The sequence below is a fragment of the Daucus carota genome, chromosome 5 (assembly GCF_001625215.2).
Source record: "Daucus carota subsp. sativus chromosome 5, DH1 v3.0, whole genome shotgun sequence".
NCBI classification, from domain to species: Eukaryota; Viridiplantae; Streptophyta; class Magnoliopsida; order Apiales; family Apiaceae; genus Daucus; species Daucus carota.
In genome coordinates, this window is record NC_030385.2 from 33855347 (window position 1) to 33880787 (window position 25441).

The following is a 25441-nucleotide window of genomic DNA, read 5'->3' on the forward strand; positions in this document are numbered from 1 at the left end:
ACGGCAACATATTAATTATCATGATAATAATCATTTGATTCGCTAATCATACATGCAAGACAAACAAAGAGGGGGAAATTCAACTCCTGCAACGTGTAATGGAGCTGCAGCCACGGTTATAGGGGTTAGCTTCAGCACCTTGTTTGCAGTTGTAGTATGAAGCACCTCTCTTTGAACAAGGAACATTGTTTTTCTGCAGAGCCGCGTAGCTTATGTAGTTGCTGGTGGCTAATATGCGTCTGTTGCTCTCAGAATCCATCTCGAACTCTTCTCCCACGCCCATGCACTCTGCTATGGACCCTTTGCACCCCTGTTTTATGTCCATCCAGTCGTAGCCACTCGCGGTGGATGACACGGTTGTCGACACCAAAAGGGCACATAAGATGATCAGAAGAAAGCCAGAGGAATTTGCCATTTTTGAAGTTGTTTTTGGTTCTCTTCTCTAGCTTTGAAACTCAAATGCTCTGTTGTTTAATATTTGACGGGATAATTAGCTGTCTAGAGGCCTTTTAAACTAGTTGTAGTCGTGGATATATTTTGGTATTGGTTTTGGCATTAGGTAGAGTTATTACTTATTACCAAATTGCCACTCCAGTTTAACCTTAATTCATTTTATCAGATAAGAACGCCACTCGAAACAATGTACACGGACAAAGATGTACTCTGTTATTTTAGGTGTACAGTATAATAAACGGAGTCGATGAATTATAATGATTTTTTGTTGGTAGGAACGAATATAATTTATGTTTTTATGAGATTTTGCTCTTTTTTTTACGAAAGAATATTTCAGTCAAAAATGAGACCAAAATAATTCAGACCGAAATATATCGTGTTTTGTATGTAGGACTGAATATGTGATAATTTGGTTCGCGAAATAAAATATAATACCGACACAGAAAAATTATTTACTGCTCTTCATAATTAGTACTATTAAATTATAAATTTGTTCTGGTTTGATTGTGATCGATAGGCTTTATTTATCATTCAGATTTACAGAAGACTTGTGAGAGTTGATTAAAAAGATTGACGAAAAACATTATGTAATAGTTTATCAATAAATAAATAATATAAACAGGGAAGAATAAGCTGAGGAAATTATGTGGGTGTTTGGTGGGGCTTTTAAGCCTCGCTTCCGGACTTTTAAGTTGAAAGCACTTATTCGTACCGTTTGTGTAAAAAGTCGAGAAGCACTTAAAAAAAGTTACGATTCCTAGCTTTTGTTTCATGACTTCTACTTTTTTGCCAAACACTTTAATCACTTATAAGTCTTAACTAACTTCTAACTTCTACTTCACTTTTTTATTTTAAGCCAGAAGCACTTATTTTAAGCTCAGCCAAACGGCCCCTATATAGTAGCTCCTCATGTACTAATCTGAAAACACATGATGACATAGCTTATATATAAATAAAAATGATTACAACACCTAACACAAAGACTCTGGAAAAAACAAATACAAGTGTGTGAAGCGGCGCTATATTCAAAGAAAGTTCTTGGTATTATTATTGTAGTGGTGAATTTGTTTCAGGTCTCGTGCGTTTTGATTTCTGACTGCCATACAAAATTAGCTGCAATGACTCTTTCAAAACCTACTAAAGAGATGGATATATGAAGAAAATATAACAACTTTTTATCATTTCATTCGACGACTTGTTCAACTTCATTTCAATTGTATGCATCACGCGTTCCCTCTTACCAACCATCATTTCTATATCAATTAGTAATACATCATACAAGCCAAATCTCGCGTTTAAATAATTGAAAATGTGTAATCGATTTTAATATATACAAATTTGTGTAGTCAACTGTATAAAACAGCACCGTCGTCAAGTTGCTTATATAAAATGGTACCAAAGTTTGTTGGATTACTAATGTATAGTCAGGTTAGATAAAGCTAATCTAGTTATTTATAGTACAACATGATTAATCAATCAAGATTTTCCTTTTTCATACGGGAAAGAATACCAAACCCAACTACTTAGTTCCAGAAGCCGATGTTTAGTCTAGAATCTAGTTTACAATCTCCTAGTATGGCCTGGGGTATCAAAATTCAGCACCAAACTAAAAAGATGGTTACAGATTGCTAGGTTGTCGGGTCTAATTTGTTCATGTGCTCTTCATTGCATTGTTTCCATAATTTTGAGTGTTTTCAAAAGTGTACAACATAGATGTATTATATACATGTTTAGATGAACATTGGTGAACTAAGAGTAGTGTGCTTTAAAGTATGAACTTGTGTTTATTCCTTCTCTTACACAAAGTGATGGTAGACGGTAACTCTAAGACAGATGTGCGGAGAAAGGAGAGAATGAAACTGTCCCGGGTCACAATTATGTGAAGAAGTCCAAGGTCACATTCACGTCACCTTTCAAGTTTGCTTAGCAATGCATCCATTGGTGGCAATTCTTCTACAATTTGTTGCCAGTCAGGCATACCCTGAAAAATTAAAGAACCAATGAACAAAATTAGTCTGTATATTACTGATGTTGAAAATCTTAAAAAGATCTATGCTACATCAACTCTTATGACTTGGATTTTTTTTCTTGAGAAAATCCTCTATGCCAGGAAAATATGAGGTTTTACAATGTGAACTTAATCCCGGTAAATATGCCAGGAAAAGTACTACAGAAACTGTTTGCTCAACTCGAAAGTGCGTTAAGGTTAAAAGGTTCAAATTACGTATTATGCCTGTTTGGAACTCTGTCTAACCCCGTAGTTATATATGTTATAAAGATCACAATAGAGAACTTCTCTATTAGTGTGGCTTGAAAATCCATAATTTTTCATTTTTTTAATGATCTAACCATACGGATGTAAATATCATACGGGAATAAGCGAATATACAAATTTTCACCAAATATAATGACTTGCAACAAAATTAATTTATAATATAAATACAACAATTTATCTATTCACCCAAATAATAAAAGAAACTAATATCATCATACGAATGTACTACATTATGTTAATGAAATAAAAATTCATATACATTATAATATTGGCAAAATATTAACATCTGTATGGTTGTATTATTAATATGTAAAATAAAGTAATAAAGACAAATATATAGAAAAGATTTCTTTCCTGAACTACAGAAACTCTTTTCCCATTATTATATTCACGCATGTATGTGTATCGTATTGAAGTTGTATGTTTGAATGTATTAATCATACCTAGATAATTTTCCACAATGCCATTCTTTTCCAATTTAAATATTACTTGAATTTATGTTGATCAACAAACAGCTGGGAAAGACGACGAAAGAGGAGAAACATGTAGCCGAAGCATTTATACATGAAGCACTTACTCTTCCAGATCGTCGGACTCGGCCATCTAAACGCAGTAAAATGTACACATCCTCACCAGGAGTAACTCCTTCAGACATTTGTTGCTCTCTTATCCACCTGATTATTTTCCAAACATTTATAATTTTGATTCACTAAGATTAACTTGAAAGTTGGAAAAAATATATTTAGAAGCTAGTCAAGTTCAAAATCCTTTTGCTGATAAAACAAAGTAAGACTGACCTTTCCCACTCAGAGGGAGATACCACCTCAGCCTTAAAACGAATTTCAGCTTTTAATTTTGATTTGGTTGTAATTGACTGAGCTCGCTTCTCAAAATCTTCCTACCATTATGTCAATAAACGATGTCCAGTGTCAGAGGTTGTCCAAAAATTTGAACATTTTTTTTAAGGTGTCACTTTTACAATGTAATCTTCTATAAAAGTGTTATGCTGTCAGCAGCATACACTTGTAAAAGCATGTGTCCTTTTGTATTTAGGAATACTCTTTTTCGACCTTACAATGGTTTAGGACTGTTACCGTTAAAATGAGAGTTCTATTGTCTTACCCCAATAGAAGGAAGAGAGGCAGGTGCTTTCTTGGTACCAAAGCCTTTCTTTTCCAATATCGGTTCTCTATTTTCACCCCATATCACAGGAACCAGAAGCACGCCTCGTCTCAGGAGCTCAGTTCTGTATCTTTCAGCCTTCTGGATTGCAGATGAGACAGTTTCTTTCTTTCCCGCCAATATAACCTATATATATATATATTATTTAGACCATAAAAAGTTGAGAACACGAGTTGGAGCAAAATTGTACACTGTAGCTTTAAGATTGAAAACAAAATTACACAGAATAGCAGGCTGCATATAGTAAATAGTTGCTAACAAAAAATTCCAGTTCGTATTGTTATCATTCGCCAACTTATATGAATAAATAATTTCTTGCTCAATGTTAACTTCCTCAAACAGAGGACATGTCTTTGCACAATGACTGTACAAGTGAGACTAGAATTGGTTAGGGTCAAACCCTATATGTTCTTTTACCTATATGGATGGATATCTGGCAGGCTGAGCCTTGAAGATAGATTTCAGAATTTTGGGGTTTGGGTATCCAGTGTCCCCTATTGGTGTTGGGTGCTAGTTAAAACAATTGAGTGAAAGTATTTGGGTAGAGAAGACTAAATTAAGTAAAATCTGCAGCGGCGCTTAAACTTTTAAAATACTATGAGACCTCATAGAAGTGTGGGTCTATAGGTATAGAAAGCCCCACTGTCAAAGTGGACAGGTTGTGGCTGGTGAGAAATACAAGACAAGAAGCCGTCCAGAGAGAAATCAGTAAGAATGAATAATAAGAAGTCTTATACCGTGTACAAATCTATTGACCTATAGCGTTGTAAACATTCGACTGTAGGCTTTGTTGGAACAGAACGGAGATTGAAGTCAATTCTATTAACGATTCTAGGCTTATACGTATAATGAGTCTCAGTACCACACTGGCATGATCCAGCAGTAGTCTGTAGCTGGTGATGAAAACAAGACAGGGAGCCAACTCACAAGGGGAAGGGCGGTTTAAGTGACACATTTAAGTGTAATGATTGGCCACTTTGATATAAAACCCGCATGGAAAATGAGGAAAAAAACAGTCATGAGCATAACGAGTGCACATAAAGGCATGGACTTACGTAATATCACCCCTAGTAGACCATCGAACTAACTTCTCTCAGAAGTTCCTCAGAAAAAAAATAATATGGAAAGTCCTAGGGATTTGCTGATTCTAATGAAAAGATTTCATGAATGTTAAGCTCAAATCTGTTGTTCACCTTAATACAGTTCTTACTACAATCAAGAGCCAATTCTATAACTAAGTGTGTGTCAATAGACAATAGTTAGCATTATATAGCAGCTTAAAATTATTGGTTGATGATTGGGAGATGCACATATTTCCAAACAATTGAGGAATATGGAATTTCAGTATATAAGACCGCAAGCAACTCAAATATTCATAGATTAGTGTTGGTACTAACAGGTCTGGTAGTGTCTCGTAACTGAACGAGTTCGACAACTCGACTAGTAGAAAGGCGCAAAGGCAACCTTGATAAAGTTTCGTCTCGTGATATTTGTGTAAGTTGTTCCTCCTCTTTCTTGTTTTCCCACAAAATCAATGCTACAAAGACCACAATACCTGCAATTTGACTGGTTTAAGATATTAGTCATTTTAAGAAACAAAGAGTCTGGTAATATCACAAAGAATTGCAGCTAAGTGGATCACAGTCTACCTCCGATATTGATGGCAGCATTTCCGGCAGTTGGCATGATATCAGGAGCTCCATCATCCCCTTTGATTGCAAGTATAAGCCTAGGTATAGTCAAGAAGAGAGAGATTCCAGCGGCTGCAGTGAATGCCACATAGAAGAACCTTCTAACACCCCGAAATGGAGCTTGGACTTCACTTATGAGTTTCAGATCTCTTCGGAAACTATTACCTATATCTTCCCCACCCAGCCTAGCCTGCACAGAAACGATAAATATTAATGATCTATATAATATGAAGTCAGGACTGTGGTTGACTGAACTTTTTGAACATTCAGTAAACTTCGTTAATACTTTGTTTCAGAGGTTACTCAAAATTACCCGATAATCAATGAATTGAAAACTTCTGATCCAATTAAAATTTGTTCACATTTTTATACAGTCTTTAAATAAAATGAGGAATTCTACAAACCTCTTCTTGCATTTCCTTAAATTCGGGTGAAGCTCTGAAGGAGGCTAAATCTGGATCATTAAGAATAGTTCCAAACTTGAGGTCAAATTCTTTCAGAGCAGTCCGGAGACACTCGGCTGCTTTCTTTCCTTCCCCTCTACCTCGAAAAAGATATATAAAAATAAAAAGATAACAATAATAAATTTGTGAACAGTACTATTGAGATACACAGTCAAACATCTTACTCAATGTAAATATAATTAGATATTTAGGGTAGTATTATAAATATGTAGGTTCGATTCATTCTGGTTTTACCATGAAAGTTAGTTAGTTAGTTAGTGAGTTAGAGGTGAGCTGATGCTTTTGTATTTATTCTGATTCTCTCTTTCTTTACTAATACACAAGATCACAATCAATACATGCTCTGCTAGTTGTTGCTCAATGTAAATCTGTAAGTACTCTGTCAGTATGTGCATTGTCTAGGAGAACACACGGTAAAATCGTACAACCAAACAGTGCTAAAAGTGTAGATAGCTATAAATTTTACAAGCAGAGACATAAATTATACAGGAAACAAACATTTGTACAGGAATGTTACGATTTAAAATACTATAAATGAAAAGCGAGAATCCCCTCTTGTATGGTTCTTGCGATATCATGTATAGTAATATATAAGTACACTGGACAATATATTTGTTCACCCAGCTAGCATTGTCATATATTTCATCCCTTAAGCAACTTCTCTGTATGTTATCCAGGTCCTTAGTAAAAGTTTATCGGAAAAGATCAGAGAGTAATATTGTTAAGTGTATAATCATTAATCACTAGCTGGTTCCAATTACTAACAGTTATTTCAAGCGGAGCATTCTAATTCGCCGAGGAATAAAACATAGCATTTTAAAACTATGCACCATTGGCATATATGCATATGTAACTTGTATCTGGAATCTGGACATACAGCAGATGATGGAAAATTTAACTTTTTACGATTATGATAGCTGTGAAGAGAATTGGTTTTGTAATGGTGTTTTGTAAAGGTTAAAAGGTTTTTAATTATGGTACTGATCATAGCCATTCAACTTCTCGCATACGAATTTACATGTTGGACATGTATAAAGCTGCAAAATAACAGTAGTTACCTGTAGGCATGACAACAGGCTTTGTTATAAAGTGCAGCTTGAGCCTCCACAGAATTCGGATTTAAAGTAAGTGCTGTTTCAAACTGACTGAGGGCATCATTAACCTAGGAATTAATATAAATGGACATAAATAATGCTTCCGGTCATGATGATACATATCAGATCAGCAACACTGGCAGTCCAACTATGCAAATTTATGAAAAATAAACTATTTTTTACCAAACAGATTCTTCTTAAAATTATCAGCATATCAATTTTTATAACAAAACGGCTATTGTTACTTGGCTGATTTGGGAATCATATTTATTTTTACACTCTATCAGCTAATTCCTTCTCATTCAATTTTTTAACAGCCTAAGAGCTGTTATTCTCACTAAGAATTTGAAAAGAAAATTTAATAGTGTCAAGCCAATCAAAAGAAATTATATGATAATAAATCCCACTGAACCATAAAAGGGGATGTCAAAACTTCTTAAATGACAAGTCTATTTTAAAAAATCAATGTTGCTGAATTCAGAGATACTTAATATATTTTGCATAATTACGTCTATGGGTTAGAACTCAAAACAACCCGACACAACCGAATGTAAAATAAATTTAATACATTAATTAACACATGACTATAATGATATTATCTGAATATTTGATCATTTTAAGAGTCAGAGAGTTCAATAGGAGTTTTCAAAGTCAGAGGAGAACAATGCAAGTCAATGTCAGATGAAGAATTTTAAGAACTTCAACAGAACTAACAAGCGTAACATTAAGCAGAAACAAATCTCTTAAAACAATTGCTATCAAAATCTACGACATCAAGTACCAACTTAAAACTTAAGGCGCTAAAGCGCCTTTTTCTACCCCTATAGAAACCCATATTAAACTACAAATCAAGAATCGATATACAAACAGAATAAACTCTTTAAGTTCATAGCCTCAGACGTATAAAATTTCATTGATTGATAGAAGCTCTTAGTTTACTAAAGGAAAAATTATTCAATCAATGTGACTAATAAATGGGTACTAATTTATTAAAGATTCACAACTATAATTAATGACATACACTATAGATACAAGTAATCACTATCGAAACAAAACAAGCAAGTGTGTGAGTGTGTGTAAAATTAGAGATAAAGGGTTACCCGTCCTCTGGAAAAGAGGGAGAGACCCAAATTGACACACGATTCTGCCGTCTCCGAAGTAATTTCAGAGGAGGAAGAGGAGGAGAAACACGTTGAAGAAGGCCTGTTTGATGACAAATTTAATATGGGGTTCTTGTAAGAAACCAATGATGTTGTTGTAAACGATGATTTGAATGAGCGTGTAGTGAAGCTGAAGCTATAAGGAGGAGTGATTGCTAAGGCCATGGCCACTTGGATATGAAGCTGTTTTGTTTATCCTTTGGGTTCAGTTCACCTCATTTTCGTTCATCACTCTGGACCTTCTCTATCCAGTATCCACCGCGTTCAAATCCAACGTTGGATAGCATGTTTTTTGTAAAAAATACTATATAAAATGTTTTGTTGTAAATGGCAGGATAGTCCTATTTCGGGAATATTATAATATTAGTCATAATTTTAAGATATGTGGTGAAATTTTGTCTCCAATTAAATATCAGAATAAAAATTAGAATAAATTACGGGTCTCATAGTGTTTTTTGCAATTCAAAAATAAGAGTTGATAAATGCGATAAATGTTTTCTCAATACTTAAATTTCAAAAATTTATTCTGAAAACCTTATTTCAAAAATATGAAAGTCAGTTAACTATAGAATTATTTTACTAACAAAAATTATTAATATATATACTAACTTAAAAAATAGCCCTTCTATAAATTTAAGTAATATTTTTAAATATGCACAAAGCTCATCTTTCCATCAACTTATTCACGAGAACAAGAGCTTTAGGAGAAAACCAGAAAAGAAAATTGCACACCAGAACTGCTGCATTTGCTTAGTGCTCGCTGGTACGTAGTAAGAAAATTCAAGAACGCACAAAGGCAAAAGGATTTTAAAGTGCCCTGGAATAGTGCCATAGTGGGATACTAAAAAGTTGCTATTCTACACTTCACTACACCACAGTAGAGATCATTTGTTAACTAGGTCCGACTACATACAATATCTCTATGTCTCTAATCACACCTCTACCTTCAAGCAAAGAAAATTTACAATACACAGGCTCACAGCAACACATTCAGACATCCTCCCGAGTCCCAACTATTATGAATTGGGAGATTAGCCAGGTTCGTACTCTCGAAAAATTTTAACTAAAAAAGTCAACCAATCAAAAAAACTGAAGTGACAATACATTGCAGTCTGAATCACAACATTTTTCTTAAACATGACATATATTATACATCTCTCTTCACTACGTTTGAAGTGGCAGCTCTGAAAACCTACCGCCACTCGAGTGAGTTGAGAGCGAATGCGGTGCATACCTACAAAACTGGGAGCGTCGGGCGTGGTCTAACAACATTCATCACACCTTTAGCAGTTGTCTGTTTACAGAAATCAAGATATGTTAATATTATATGTGACAATGACTAGCAACATAGTAGCAAGGTATCAAACCCTTAACCATGGGAGCTTGAGGTTTCATGCCTTGTCAAAGGCAAAGTGGATGGATTGTGTGTGTTGAATTAGGGAAAATAAAACATGATGGTCAGGGGCAGTCATAGAGATTTACCTCAAAAAATAAATTGAAGTTTAGGCGTAACAGAAATCGCCTGAGAAATGGGGCTCTCTGACTCCCCGCGAGCCTGCTACTCCGCAAGATTGTGTATAATGAATTTGATTTTTTGTTAAATTCCTCAGTTATGTGGTCTAGTTCAACAGTATTTGTACTGTTCTCTTGATTCTCTATCTTCCAACAAAACTGCAAACACAGCTTCATGATGCCATCCAATATTCTGGAGACAGATCCAATGTCCAGGAAAGATTGGGAAATTAAGGCTGACAAGTACCTGCGAGAAATAATAGGAGTATTAGATAATAAGGATCTGGCCCTATAACTATTGCATCTTTAGTTAATGTTGTTATATGCAAGGATCCTAAGATACAGGGGTATACATGCCTGTATACATACAGGCATGATGATATTCAGTCTTGGTTTAAAATGATAATAGTGCTATATATCATAGTATTGTTCCAGCATAAAATTCTATTACATATGTTCTCTAAGAAGACAAATTATTGCTATGAGGGAGTAATAATCATGACCATGCAGTTGCATACACATACGAAACCAGATGTAAAAATAAACTTTCAGCTTTTACTTACTCTTGATGAAAGCTCACCAATTCAGTGAAATCATGCGAATCCTGAATACGAGCTTGCAATATGTTCCACTGTGATTCTATCACGTCCACCTGAAGAGGAAATAAAAATAAATGTAAGACACACAGGTGCATACTACAATAATGACAGAAAATTTACAAGAATTCTTTTGCATCCTGATATTGCTTGGGAATCAGGATAACCCATGAACCATTAAATGAGCTTTTTGTTTTTAACCAGTCTCATCTGGGTTGGAGAAATAAAAATGCACAATTGAGGATTTCAAAACACTCCTATCAGGATAGCATGACATATTTTACCAAATTAAGGATCAAAGAGCAGTATCAGGCTACCTATCCCAAGTTTGAAGAAAACATTCATTTCTATAATTTCTACAATCTTCAAGGAAAACATATTGGACCTTGCTAATTCTCACTGATCATCAAGTATTGCAATCTGACTTCTGTTCAGCAATTTGGTAGATATACTCGTATTAAGAAAATTCCCAAAGTATTCACCTGAATGTAAAATTGAAGATTTCTGATTAAAAATGCCATATGTTCTCTAATACGCCACATTGGTCTAAACCGTTGCCTCCGTTGCTGAGAAGTTGAGCAGTTTAAACGGTCATTACGACGCCTGGCAAAATCTGTGTGATCTTGATGCATCACAGAAGCCCAAGACTTTTCCAATTCCATTTGAGTTCTTTTAAGGCGAAGTAAATACTGAAATATCTTCCCGTACCTGGTTTACACTTTTAATCAGATACACGAGAAAATATAGTGATTTTTCAACTGTTAACTTCGGATGGCATACAAACGGAAGCAAGTGAACCGACAAGGGAATAATGCAAGTGAACCGACAAGGCAATAATGTATTATACCTAGAAAGTGATGTTAAAACTTACAACTTAACAAGGGTGTAGCATTACAGCTAAGTAGATAGCTACCAACTACCGATGTGGAAGTAATAATTTTAATACAGATTACTTAAAAAAAAATTACCGAGAAAGCACTTCTTGTGTAAAAAAAAGCTGCAAGGGCCAATCAATAGAATATTCAAGAGCAATTCCATCCCATCCATCAAGTGACATCTCTGAAGAAGCATCCAACAGAACAGCAAGGTCGCCATCAGTATAAGATTTTGATTTTGGCAAGTCAACTTGAGAAGGTTTAACTGTGACTCCAAATGAAGGCATCCTAGAAGTTTTGGGTAAAAAGAATAATCAAATATTAATCATCTACATGGGACTACAAGATAAAAGAAACTGGAGGGTCAGAACTCAGAAGAAATAACCATATAGACCAGAAGGAAATTAAAAATAGTCGATGACTCATGTCACCATGGGTCCTCACCGTAAAGACACTCTTGAAAAATATTGGTCCTCGTCCCCAATAGTCTTTATAGCGGCCTGCAATGAAACTATGACTTCTTAACGAGAAATTCAAAAACATTATCTCTGTCACATTATAGCAAAAGGTATCAATGATAACATTCAGCTCTAGGAGAGCAGAGAACAAATTGCATAAGGTTTATATGACTTACCAATTAGTACTGTGTCAATATCTATTTACATATAATTACATTATTCGAATATGTGTCCAAGTTGCACACTTCCATCCAAGTTCGGGTAACAAAGGATAAGAGAAAGTCTAGATGTTGCTGAATTATGAGAAACATTGACCTTTTAGCTAACTATAGTGATCAAACAATTAAAGAAATATTTAATATTGATGTTTATGCTTAAACAAATGCACATGCAAGTCAACAATTAGGCTTAATGGTCAGCTATGTAAAAGATTTACAGAAAACACGATAAAACAAAACAAAGAAAAACACTCATAAAGATCAAGGCAACTTTTACCCGTCCTAACTCTTGTCATCAGTATTTCAGCAATGACCAATCTGACATTTTTCAAAACCATGTTGCAAATAAAGAATGATGACAACTCTCCGTCCCGTCATAAACAATGGCATGACCGTACACACGGTTTTAAATAAGAACTGCTTTCTAGGTGCAAGTAGAATGAAAGTATGTGCATTTATAACTTAAAGAACCACTGTATACATCTCTAAAATGTTCCAAATAAAACGTACCAGTTTGAAGGGAACCATGAGATCAGCTTCTGCGGTTGACTGGCGAGGTGGTAGGCGCATTAATTGGCGACTCTCCTCAAGGAAACTCTTTAGAATATTAAATGAACTCTAGTCAACAACATATTGATGAAAACATGATTTGCAGAAATTATACTGCTCGCAAATCGTCTAAATAGTTTCTCTTGGTCATTCTCTCAGATCAACTCAGGCGTTATTTTTTAGTAAAATAGTGAACCTTTGCATTATAGTCTAATCTACTAGAAGAATTATTTTATCTACTTAAATATATGCTCTCAAAATACTTTTAGGGTGATCACTGAAGACTGGCCACAAAACAAAGACAGCCGAAGATTCCATTCTGTACCTGGAAAAGGTCACCTTTTGCTAGAAGAAAGTAATCCTTAAGTGCCTTCAAGTGGCCCTCCAAGTTCGCACGTACTACTACAAGCTACAAGTAGAGCAAAACATTATACATGCGCATAATTGTGTATATATTCTCCCAAAACAAGAATATCAAAACTTTTCGTCATTCACCTGCCAAAGATGACTGGCTGCAATAGCCCTAATAGTGTCAACATTGCTCTCGAATGATCTTTTGTGGAACTCAGATGATTCCTGCATATAGTATGTCAACACCATTCGACGCGTAAGATTGCAACTATAAAACAAGTTTTCTTTCACAACAATAAAACCATACACTCCCAAAGAATATGGAAATGACCGTTAGTAACAATGTAATAATTACAAGCCCTGAGAAAGACCTTCAAGTCTTGAAGCATGGATTCGATCTTATCAGCTTCAACTTGTGGAAGTAATTTCTCTCCGATTGATTTTGTATCTAATAAGGATTCCCTCTGAAAGGAAAAATGTCCTTTGGAGCCTAGACTAGTTTGTGATCCTTTTGGTATATCTTGGAAGCGGAAAGTTGGACTTGGATTTCGAAGAACCCTGACTGCTTTTCCAGCAAAAAGAATGGACTCTGCTACTCGCATAGAGATATATTCAGGCAGCATATCCTGCAGAGACACCAGTTTCCAATATTAGTGGATTAAATGATCCATGCAGCAACAGAAAATCAAGCATGGAAAACAATATGCCCAACCCTAATCAACAAAAGCATCAAAATACAAAATGTTGCTCGACAGTGACGAAAAACTATTCTCCAGAATGTGGATAATAAGGTGAATTAGGTAAATGGAGTTGCCACTGGATCTATAATATAACGATGATGCTATTATATGCACAATAAAGTTGTTCATGACTGAAAAGACAGTTACAGTTACCAAAAATATTAACTTAGGTGGACGGAGTAGCTTGTAGAACAAAGATTATGTACCAATGATATGTGGAAACCAAGATGCCAGTCTGCGAGAGATGCATCGTTAGTTGACATGCGTGCCATCTTTTCAAGCACATCTACATGAGAAGATTCATGTTCGGTATCCCTATCCTCCTGCCTACATATAAGGGAAAAAATTATACCATTTGAGGAAGGTCATAATTTTTGTATCAACATCTTTGCAGGAAACTGGAAAGTATATAAGAAATACAACTCTCAAAAATAAAAAAGACAAAATAATAAAGTCGTGTACTGTAAAATTTATATTTATACTTTATAGAAGGATCAATAGGTTGCAGTCAAGGATATGGTTTCAGAATTTTTATTTGCACTTTGTAGGTTTTTTATATTTGTTTAAGAATTGGAAGAAACTTAATTTCTAAAAATATTATTATTTAAAACCAAAAATAATGTGCAGTCTTATGCTAGTTACTAGTGATTCTTTTATCTATTCAAGTTATTTACTTTTATCACCCCATGCTTCCACTTCATGTTAGCTCAAACTTTTTCCCCAGGCTTTTGCTATAAAATATATGCAAAGGCTATGTTGGGGATCGGACTAACTGTGCCAGTTTTGAATAGTAGTAAACTAGGTAATACACATATGCCATCATTTCTGTTATCATCAGGACTATTTGCTGACTTGCTGTCAGTTGTAAGCTTACTGTACACTATTATTTACTAAAACAAAAAAAGCTCCTGACAAGAAAAAAAACATATCAAAAGCAATTAATAATTAAAAAGAAAAAAACTCAAACAAATTAGATCATAAACACTGTTCAAATTTTGCAGATCCACCAGTCCACCTCCATAGAATTATTAAATTATAACAAATATTAGTAACAACTACAAAAGTTCTGCATTTATTATCAATGTCAATAATTAATTCAATGCATCCATATTAACAAGGGAAATAAGCAAACAGAAATACCAAATATTTTTAAAGATACCTGCTGATAAAAAATTCCCCATACTGATCATGAAGAATCCCGTATACCATCCAAGAAGTTAGCTGATTATACATGACCTGATGACCGTGCCAAAGAAGTCTAAGCTTCAAGGAAAAAAGTTTAAACAAATAAAAGTAAGCGTGGGTATAAGTCCAATGAATGTATATGTTCTGTAGCTGTACAATAAGCAGACTGGAGACACACTATGAATGTGTGCGCATAGTTTTACTTTTAAGCTCATGAAGTGGTGACCATCAAGAGGCTTTTCCTTTTGGAGCAAGTCCAACATTGTCTTAGCAAGTGCCTTATAAATATAATAAAAAATAGTGTCCTAGTGATTTAGGATATCATTTTAATATATCAACTCCAACAACATGCCTTATTATTAAAATAAAATAGTAATATATTTGAATTATTGTTGGAGGGAAATGAAAAGGATAGAGGAGAGAGATGTGCTGAAATGAGAGAAAGCTAATTTTTTATTAAAAGAAATAGTTTAGGGCATGCATAGTTGTGCCTCAAAAAAGGCATTTTTTAGATGTCCTAGTGTTTTAAGGCACCACTAGGACATTGTTGGAGCACTCATTTGCTTCAAATGCCTTAAATTTTAATTTAGGACATCAATGTAAGGCACTCTTGGACTTGCTCTGATATCATTATTTTACCTAGTTGACTTCCAATGTGATACACGACAATAAGAAAGAGATTGTACTACAACATCATTACAAATTATGGAAGAGAAAGGAGTCCATACCTCTGAATACAAGCCTGCAGTTCAGGCACCCCACAGTGGCATCGTTTGTGCAAAAGGTTGAGAAGTCTCCCTCCGCATATACCATCACGCTCAATCTCTAGAATAAGCTCATAGAGAGGTGGTAGAAGAACAAAAAACTAGAATAGGATTCCCCCAAAAATGTGAAAAAGAGAATGTTAAAAATGGAAACTATAAATAAATGGAAAAAAATTAATGCAGCAGATTATAGGACCAGCAACTAGGGAGGCAAGGCTTAGAACTATGTCACTCAACCTCTGGTACCTAAAATATGACATTATTTATTAATATACTATTAATATAATTCATAGAAAAAATTCACAGTTAAATCTCTAGTCAAACAGGACTTTTTAAAGCATAGAAGACTGGGCAAATTAGGCGCCATCTTATCCTCTTCTTGCTATTACCTCATTTCTCATTTCTTCTTCAGTTTTCATCCTAAAAACATCTCAAAAATGGTTTTTTAGTTGGTCATAGTGTTCACATTTTAGTCTGACAGAGTATAGTCTCATGTCTGAGTTTCTGCCAGGCAAAACCGAACAATCCGGTTGACATAGGCTATAAAATCTTTAGCAATTATTAGAGGTTGCAAGCTTCCAAGATACACGTAGTTCAACATAAGCATACACTAAATGAATACATACAGTCCTGAAGCCTATAAAAACAAATCCTAAAAGTTGGACAACAAAATTTCACACAATGTACCTTGTTGAGGCCTTGAGTTACGGCAGCCAAGATAGGCAGGGTTTCGGACAACAATTTCTGCTCAATATGCAAAACTGCCGACTTATAAATAGACAAAACCTCCATAACACCATTAGCAATAGCTCTCCTATACACACTCTGCTTCTCCGTTTTAGGTTTCGACAATTCTGATGTCAAAGCCAACGGGGACTGGTTCGTGGACCGTATCCAACTCAAATTTCTCGATTTTGTAGCAAATCGGTTAAGCTCTCGGTAATAAAAACCTAAAGTAATAATCCTCTCAATAACATCCCTACAAACGCAAATAATACATACAAAATTAAAATACAAAACATAACTAGAGCATAAATTGAACTCCGTAGAATTTTAAAAAAAATTCTCAGTCCTAACATAATAAATAAAGTGTATTTTAAAACTCGAAAAATGAATAATTAGGGAAAACGAGAGTACCTTTCGCTAGGTTGGAGGAAGGAGAGATCGGAGGCGAGTTTGAAAGTAGGTTTGGTTTGGGAGATGGGAGCGTCGGGAGATAAAAGAGCGGCGTCTTCTCTTTCGTCGATGATGAGATCGCCTGTATAACCTAATAGTGATAGCAACAGTTCGTGAAGCATGATGATGATGACGACGACGATGATGATGATTGACTGTGTGTATTTGTGTCTCTTTCTCACGACTATGTGTATGTAGAATTGGAATCAAGAATTCAAATTTAGAGGGAGGTAGTGACAGTATCAGTTCTTCACTTTATTCTGCTGTTCGCCAAAACCCCAAATATGACAAAATTGTCTTTTTAAGTAAATCTTCAAATATAATATTTTGATATTGTACATATTCATGGAAAAGTTATGTCATGTGAATTTTATTTTCTCGTTTTTAAAAAAAGACCAATACCCTTAATTCTTATTAAAAACAGTTACAAAAAATAAAGAATCATATTTATTTATATTTATTTATGAGATTGTAGTTCATAAAATTCTTCCGATTAAAAAATGGTTATCAGGACAGAAAAACGGTTTTATATTTATATACTCTCTCTGTCCATCTCGCTTTTCTATAATTTTTTTACACTGCTCGACACGTATTTTAAAACGCATATAAAACATAGTTGTATAACGTATTTTTTTTTTAAAAATTATATAAAATATAAACATCAAACTTTTATTTAGAAGAAGAAAAAGTTCAAAATAGTTTATCAAACTACGTTTGCCGAGCCACCATCCCCGATGTAAACAAATGAGGGGAAGGAGAGAGTATTTTTTATCATTTAATATTCTAAATTAATAATGATTTTCTTATAATTAATTTCTGACAATTTGGATAAATACCTCTAAGTACATACAGTAGAGCCTGAATGCTTTGGAGCATATTTTTTAAAGCTGCATCTGGGGATCTATTGTTCCTGCTTCTTGTTAAAAGATTAACAAAAGTTACAAACAGCAACATCATATAACTCGCATTGTTAAGATAATATTATGAAGCTCTGAGAAGGCATATAATTACAAAAACATTACGGTGCTTAAATTATAACATTTCACCATTTACATATTGGCAGGCCAAAAACAACCATGCTCTACATTGCTGAACGGTGATGTAAGCGGTTTCCTTTCCATCCGCAAAGAGATTTGCCATGCCACCTTTTTTTCTCTTGCTTCTCTTCTGATATTATTATCGATGATGTAATGGTCTTGAATTTGTCGATGTCAGAGCTAGAATTCTGCAATGGTTCTGCAGTAATCGTACTCTCGTCATCAGACCTTTTGTCAAGCCATGCTATGATGTCTGCAAATACTGCATCAATGTTGTTGTCTGGCTCGCCTGATGTCAAACCATGCCACATCCCTGGATATAATTTCATGGTCTTGTCAGTACTACTAGCTCTTTCGTACAGTGCTCGACTCACTTCAGGGTCTGTCACGGTATCTGCCTCACCGTGCAATACAAAGAAGGGTAGTGTCACCTGCAATACACCATCCAGATACCTGGTTAGCAGTGCTGTCCCATTATATCTTTAAGACTACTTGGCTTCTAATCCATAAAATTCATAAGGAGTCAAAGCTGAGAGATATAAGCAAGCTAGACAGAGATATATCCAAACACAATCAGTATTATGACATAAGGGTTAACGAATAGTTGAAATTAGCAGTGCTGGATTCCTATTGACAAGTGAATGTGTATCAGTACTAAGCGAATAATTTTCATACTTGTGATTATTCTGCAAATTTAAAGGGAGACTTAAAAGTAGTAAAAGAAAATTAACTCGAGATTGTACTTAATTTTTCCTCCCCTTCATAAGGGCCATTTTTTTTCCCAATTCCATCCAAATAGTATTATGTTATATTCAGCACTCCCCTTCCATGTTAAGTTACCAGTTCTCCAAAAACCTTGAGGTGTTAGAACTTAGGAAGGGCTTACCATGATCATATTATATTCTAACTACTACATAACGATGCATACTATGTACAAGACAATGCTGAACACGATACTTGATATTAGGAATGAAAATTACTGTCATACTGCATAGAATTCTTTGAACAAACCAAGTAAGGAACACTAGTACATTTTTGAACCAAAGGATGGAACTATGCTTAATTCAATATGACAAATGAGGATATATATGTGTTGAAAATTACGACACTAATAATAACCTGGGATAAGCTATCCTCAAGGTTCATGCTAGTTCTGAGCATTTCCAGCGCAGTTTTTAGCCTGGGCTTGTCTTGATAAATCAGCCTGTTTCCACGTATCTACAATATTTAGGATATAGGAGCTGTAAGTAAAAATAAATCTCCATTTTTTTTTACGAATGCAATAATGATAAATCACCTCTTCTCTCTTAACAGGATCCTTGAAGGTTGAATCAATAACATCCTTTGTGGGCACAATTTTCCACTTTGGTATAATATCTTCAACCCTAGTTAGCATACTTATAACTAAAGGATGCGGCTTCACCTTCTCAGATATCTGACCAAATTGTTAGTGAAGCACGAGTTAGCCAATCTTTTGAAGCATGTGGTTTAGTTGTGTCCTTGTTACACTAGTCAATCAAGTTACCTTGCACATTGGCGCTACAAGGACAGCACCGTCCCAGAAAGCAGGGTCCCTTTTGTGAATAAGTAGAGCAACTGCTCCTCCCATAGATTCGCCATATAGAAATTTTTTCTTATCCCTGTACTCCTCCTGGCCTGTGGTTCAAGAATATATTACTCAGTCTTCAGCAGCAATTCAATAGATGTTTATATACTCATAAAACTTTCTATTGTTTCGTATATCTATGTAACTTGCCACAAATAGATTTGAAGAAACTGATGCAGTCATCAACAATGTTATCAAATCTCTTGATGTAACAGCGAGCTCCCATGGAACGCCCATGTCCCTCATAGTCAATTCCCACAACAGCATATCCATAGCGTGCTAGTCTGTTCCCACAACCTTAAGAAACATCGAGATAAAATTTGGTTAGTCTTGACCCAAATTTACTTGTGAAGAGGACTAGAGGAGGAAATGTCAGAACTCAGCACTTGACAGGTAACCATATACTAGAATGAAGATCACAAAGGGACAAGTTTCCAAACTTTAATCTTTGCTTAACCTGAGTAACCAACTTGTAATCTAATTTATTTACTATTTTTTTTTAAAAAATCCAACTTGTAATCTGAAGTACAAATATTTTCGGTCAGAACTGCCAATAATCAATTTTTTTTAACATTAATTACTAAACTATTAGCAGGTGCATCTTATTACCTATTATTTGTCCACCTAAAATGCTGCTCTTACAACGACGATGCACATACATTAACTGTCTTTTCAGTTAGAGAACGCCAAGAAATTGAAAGGAAATCAGAAAAGTGGAAAAAGATATAGTAACCAAACAGCAGATCATCGCTCTTGTTCAGTGGAAGTACTAACCACCACATTGGAGATTAAACATGATTCTGACATTAGGAAAGACCATCAATTAGGTTAACTGGTGATTTTCATCTAGGAGCAGACCACAAACTACATAATGTAAGTGGTACGTGTAAAGAACGTCTGAGTGATAGGACAAGACAGAGAGTCACATGTATTGCGACTTTTTGATTGAATGGAACTGGAACTGCTTCTGAGAAGGACTAATTAACTGAAGACATATTACCTAGTACTGAGAAAGAGATTCATGGAAAAATCAAAGGGGAAGGTAAAAACACAAAAGTCATGAGAAAACATTTATTCTTTACCTTTCATGAAACCACTGCACTCCATGCCATAACCTGCAACCAACCCTCTTGAATTCATTTAATGTTTGTGTAAGAATAACACACCACACACACAAAAGGAGATTTTAAGGTTTTAAGTGGAGACGAAATAACAGGAAATAGTACCATGGCAAAGGAAAACAAGGGCCTTTGGAGAAGAGAAAGGCAACCATCTGCAGGTAAATAGCTGATTTCCTCTTGAATTTCTGATATACTCCTAATAAAGAAACATAAAACATTGTCATTACGAACTTAACATGGCATCGGAGCAAGTAACTTCTATAGTTCCCAAAGAAGTTAACTTCTATAGTTTTACGAGAACAATCTACTTAACATGGTATCCGAGCTCCCGCTCACGAAATATTAACAACAGGATGAACATATAGTAACATTGAGATTTTGAGAGTGGGAGCTAGAAAAACATACCTCATGATACTCAACTTCCATCTCAACAGGCAGAAAAAGAAAAGCAGAACGAATATTAGATTACATGAAGCTACAGAATCCACGTTAACAACTGTTGAAGATTACGAAGAATATGAAGTTAAAATGGCACAACAATTAAAGAAGACCAGAAATGAGTTGATGATATAGATCTGGATAACAGCAAAACTGGGAGTGCAATCGCTTTTACGTGTAAGAGAAGAAGCTCATAATATTTCAAATATAAAAATAATAACGATAAGATGTGAAACTGAAAGGCGATGACGTAAGGGAGGGGTTCATCAAAAGTCCAAAACTCCAAAACGCACCCATGCCATACTACACGATTCAACAGACTCACCGATCCCGATATCACTATGATAATTTATTTTATTCTTTCTTCTAGAAAATCCGGATAAGGGAAAATAATGGAGTGTGCATTATCGGAGGGAGTGTGATCTGATTTTCTTGCCCACATATAAATTAATGTAAGTATATTATGATTTTGGTTATAAATATTTTTTAAAAATGGTAAGTTAGAACATTTTTCGTCTCTTTCATTTTTGTTCCCTCATTACTTATCATACATGTTAGAATGAATGTAAAATATAAATTCGTAACTTGTTTTCAAAATATTTCCTTAGTATAATCTAAATATTAAATTTTATTCAAAACATAAAATTTAAAAATAATTTATGAAATTATATTTAATAAAATATTAAAATACAACTCAAGTATCCCAAATATAAGAACCGGAGGACACATAAAAAGCAAGTTTAGTTTGGATAAAGAAAAATTTAACGAATATAACATTAAAAGTAAAAACACTTCGAAATATGTAAACTACGAACGAAAAATACCGTTTTTTATGTTCCATTTAATTCTACATGTTTTCTGTTCATCATTTGACATGTATTCCAATACTTTTAATAAATATAATTCTGTAGTTTAGCTTTAAGATTTTTTTTACTGAATAAATATTTTGATATTAATTTTTTTCAGAATAGGTTTTAAAAATAAATTATATAATTATATTTAAGAGAAACGGTCCCTAATATATATAGGAACGCGGAAGGAGTATAAATTAAGGATTTTGAAACATCTAAACTCTGCGACGAAGAATTTTATTCACAATGGCTACTGCAATTGCAGCTATATTGAAGAAATCAAGAATCTCCAAGATTTCATCTTTACTGATTGTGAGAAGCTTAATCAAGACACCCAATGTGACAAACACTGTGTTTTCAGAAACCCCTTGTCGAGTTTTAGATAGAGGCCTGATTTTTAGTAATTGTGTGGCAAGAAGTTACCATGATGGGAGGCCTAGAGGGTCACTGTGGAGGGGGAAGAAGCTGATTGGGAAAGAAGCGATTTCTGTGATTTTGGGGTTGAAGAGATTCAAGGGTGATGAGGAGAAGCTGGGGAAGTTTGTGAAAAGCCATGTTTTGAGGTTGTTGAAGATGGATATGGTGGCTGTTCTTAATGAGCTTGAACGCCAAGAAGAGGTTTCTTTGGCTGTTAAGGTTAGCTCGCTCTCTCTCTCTCTCTCCCTCCCTCCCTCCCTCTCGCCCCCCCCCCCCCCCCCCCCCCTCTCTCTCTCTCTCACACACACACACATCTGCTGAACATGATTAAAGTACTAGCTGAACTAGTGAAAGTGAAATAAGGTACACACACAAAAAAAAAAAAAATCAAGTCAAAAATTGTTAGTGTGTAGTTCACAACTACCTCTTGGTTGTAGTTGAAGTGATATTAGGATGCGATTTTATTTTAAAATATCGAATCTTTGTTATACTTGAATTTGATACTGATGTCTAAGACCGACTGTGCCTGGTATCACTTTTAGCAAAATGTACAATAATAAAACCTATATCAAGTATGAATACTGTGGATTTTAGTGTTTTTTTTTTCCAGCTGTCATCAGATAAAGATGGTTTTTAGGATACAGGGAAATACATTGTATAGTGTGTAGTTCAATTTTTGTTTTGCTGGTAGCACTAAGACCTTTATTTATCTTGTATGCATGTGTAGCTTAAGTAATTAGATGTATTTGCAGAGGCTACTATTGTGTATATCTTGCCTGGCGTGGTAAATGTTTTCTTTGCAAGTATGAAATAATTTTCTGTCAATGATCAGTAGTCGAAGCTGAAATATACTCAAAACATACAGAGACAAATTACTTTCGATTTACTTACAAAAAGAAAGATTGACTATCCGTTATGGACGCATCCATGGAGTATGCACTTAGACAATTATTTGCAGAATTGAAGTCTACAAAGCCTAAAATGAGAAAAAAGGTTGCGAAGTGCAATATCTTGTTAGATGTTCTTAAATGTTTATTTTGCATGGTAATACTTAATTGCTTATGCATTGTTTTAGAAATTAGCTTAGTATCCTTTAAGTCATCAAGTTGGAAGGAAACATAAAATGTATGTGGTCAACATTTTTACTCTTTGTCCATTGAATAATGGGGATTACATTTCTGCTTATATTTCAGATGTTTTTGTCGATTAAAAGGCAAGATTGGTATAGGCCAGATGTTTATCTGTACAAAGACTTGATTATTGCATTAGCTAAGAGCAAAAAAATGGAAGAGGCAATGCAGTTGTGGGACAGCATGAGAGAGGAAAACTTATACCCTGATTCCCAGACGTACACCGAAGTCATACGGGGCTTTCTGCGACACGGGTCTCCTGCAGATGCCATGAATATTTTTGAAGACATGAAACAATCTCCAGATCCGCCAGAGGAGTTACCTTTTAGGATTCTCTTGAAGGGGTTATTGCCACATCCTCTTCTGAGAAACAAAGTGAAACAAGATTTTGAGGAGATTTTCCCTGATCAACGAATTTATGATCCGCCAGAAGAGATATTTGGACTGCGGTGAGGTCTGTCTTTGAATTCAGATGTCCTTTCTATCATTATAGATGTATTAAAATTTCATCCAGTGTGAATTGAAAAAGTCCATCTCTGATAAAGGTAGATTTATTTATATGCTTACTTCACTTCCTATACTTCTCTCTACTTTCATTTACATTTATTTTGGGAGTATTCTGGATCAAGGCATTACTAATGAAAAACAACTCTTAGGTACAGCTAACATGCATATACATTTAGCAGATAATTAAACATGCACATACATTTAGCAAATAATTAATACACTGAGAAGAAATGACATAAAATCAAACTTGTATTTCACCAGAGTCTAAAAGAATTCTATTTATCTCAAACTCCTGTGATGTTCAAGTAAAAGACCTAGTCTACAGAGGAAGTTGAGTGAGTGTGTGGGGGAATAATTACTAGTCTCATTCAGTGTGTTATTCTCCCATCTGTAGGTTGTTGGAGGTTGCCCTCCAACGTGGCAGGTTCGTAGCTATTCATTAGGTTTTCATCCGGGGGTCCTCGAAGGATGGGGGTCATATGAAAGTTCTCAAGGCTCGTTGAGCCCTTGAAGGGCCTGCGTATTTGCTGATTGCAGTTATCTCTATCTGGTCAAGTATGACTCAACTCCCCTGATTAACCCCTGCCACATTTTTTCTGCAAAACACTTCTAAATTGTTTTTATTAGTTTAAACAATGGTTTGTTTGGACTTTGGAAAAAAGACATTGACCAATTGTAACAGAACATGTCAGTTTAATTCTTACAGAATTTTCTGAAATGATTTGAAGAGTGGACCTAACAGAAAGGCGAGACTAGGTTGTGGTTTCATTGCTCTTGGCTTGATGTAGTTCATACTTCACAAATACTCCCTCCGTCCCCTCAATTGTTTACATTGGAGGGGGACACGGAGACCAAGACAATGTATGAAAAATGAGTAAAGTTAGATGAAAAGTGGTTGGTAGGACCTACCAATATTTAATAATAGATTTGAGATAGTGGAGGAAAGTAGTGGGTGTAATAGTAGTTTTTATTGTTAAATATGAGATAGTAGGGGAAGATAGTGGGTGTAATGATGAGAAAAACTTACTATTTATAGTAACGTAAAGAAATGAGAGGGACATCCCAAAATAGTAACCGTAAAGAAATGAGAGGGACAGAGGGAGTATCATATGATTGCCCAGCCTGAGCGATGAAGTATCAGGAGACACATTCACGGTTGTAGAGAACGTCAAGTGATAGGACAAGACACATGTGTCGAGACTTTTTGATTGAATGGAACTGTGACTGCTTCTGAGGACTGCTTAATTGAAGACATGGTTACCTAGTACTTACTACTGAGAGAGATTCCATACAACGCTATGGTGTCAAGGACTCGTGGACTAAATCAGTTGTCATTCCGTTCCATTGGAAGGGCTCTATACAACGCTATGCATTTTTGCCAATGGTGATACTTTGCTCAAGTTAGGATCACATAGTGTTGTACAAACCTGATATGGAGTATTACCCGATATTTGCCTATTATGATGTGGCTGACTTGAGTTGAGACTTGAGAGTCTAGTTTCACCTAAGAGCATCTCCAATAAGCTCTTTATTTGAGCTCTTAAACTAAAAAATAAAGAGTCATGCTAAATTTTGAGCCCCAAGAGGCTCT

The 25441-nt window shown here is 35.0% G+C and overlaps 5 protein-coding genes across 6 annotated transcripts; 1 reads left to right on the forward strand and 4 right to left on the reverse strand.

Moving 5' to 3' along the window:
* Positions 1-79: 79 nt before the first annotated feature.
* On the reverse strand, positions 80-415 carry LOC108221627 (rapid alkalinization factor). Its single transcript, XM_017395493.1, has one exon. The coding sequence runs from the start codon at positions 413-415 to the stop codon at positions 80-82; it is 336 nt and encodes a 111-aa protein (XP_017250982.1).
* A 1671-nt stretch (positions 416-2086) lies between these two features.
* On the reverse strand, positions 2087-8607 carry LOC108219789 (protein LOW PSII ACCUMULATION 1, chloroplastic). 2 transcript variants are annotated; one of them, XM_017393306.2, is made up of 9 exons: positions 8260-8606; positions 7124-7227; positions 6006-6141; positions 5560-5791; positions 5308-5465; positions 3851-4036; positions 3526-3626; positions 3306-3402; positions 2087-2434 (listed from the first exon to the last, which is right to left on the reverse strand). In XM_017393306.2, exons 1-9 carry the CDS (start codon positions 8482-8484, stop codon positions 2360-2362), a joined length of 1314 nt encoding a protein of 437 aa, XP_017248795.1. In that variant the 5' UTR covers positions 8485-8606; the 3' UTR covers positions 2087-2359. The 2 variants fall into 2 exon arrangements, 1 of the variants encoding a protein (XP_017248795.1); XR_001806614.2 differs by lacking the exon at positions 2087-2434 and having other exon boundaries at positions 3526-3622; positions 8260-8607.
* Positions 8608-9122: 515 nt separating this feature from the next.
* LOC108220179 (gamma-tubulin complex component 4 homolog) lies at positions 9123-17018 on the reverse strand. The gene is made up of 15 exons (XM_017393867.2): positions 16705-17018; positions 16255-16546; positions 15532-15668; positions 14778-14876; positions 13825-13945; positions 13250-13504; positions 13023-13103; positions 12853-12936; positions 12489-12575; positions 11747-11802; positions 11396-11590; positions 10910-11135; positions 10395-10483; positions 9802-10078; positions 9123-9613 (listed from the first exon to the last, which is right to left on the reverse strand). Exons 1-15 carry the CDS (start codon positions 16863-16865, stop codon positions 9554-9556), a joined length of 2220 nt encoding a protein of 739 aa, XP_017249356.1. The 5' UTR covers positions 16866-17018; the 3' UTR covers positions 9123-9553.
* A 663-nt stretch (positions 17019-17681) lies between these two features.
* LOC108223607 (caffeoylshikimate esterase) lies at positions 17682-21233 on the reverse strand. The gene is made up of 8 exons (XM_017397945.2): positions 20913-21233; positions 20613-20703; positions 20469-20501; positions 19537-19683; positions 19306-19436; positions 19078-19215; positions 18900-18998; positions 17682-18211 (listed from the first exon to the last, which is right to left on the reverse strand). Exons 1-8 carry the CDS (start codon positions 20931-20933, stop codon positions 17825-17827), a joined length of 1047 nt encoding a protein of 348 aa, XP_017253434.1. The 5' UTR covers positions 20934-21233; the 3' UTR covers positions 17682-17824.
* A 748-nt stretch (positions 21234-21981) lies between these two features.
* LOC108223608 (protein THYLAKOID ASSEMBLY 8-like, chloroplastic) lies at positions 21982-24577 on the forward strand. Its single transcript, XM_017397947.2, has 3 exons — positions 21982-22432; positions 23407-23797; positions 24245-24577. Exons 1-2 carry the CDS (start codon positions 22043-22045, stop codon positions 23794-23796), a joined length of 780 nt encoding a protein of 259 aa, XP_017253436.1. The 5' UTR covers positions 21982-22042; the 3' UTR covers position 23797; positions 24245-24577.
* The last annotated feature ends 864 nt before the right edge of the window (positions 24578-25441 follow it).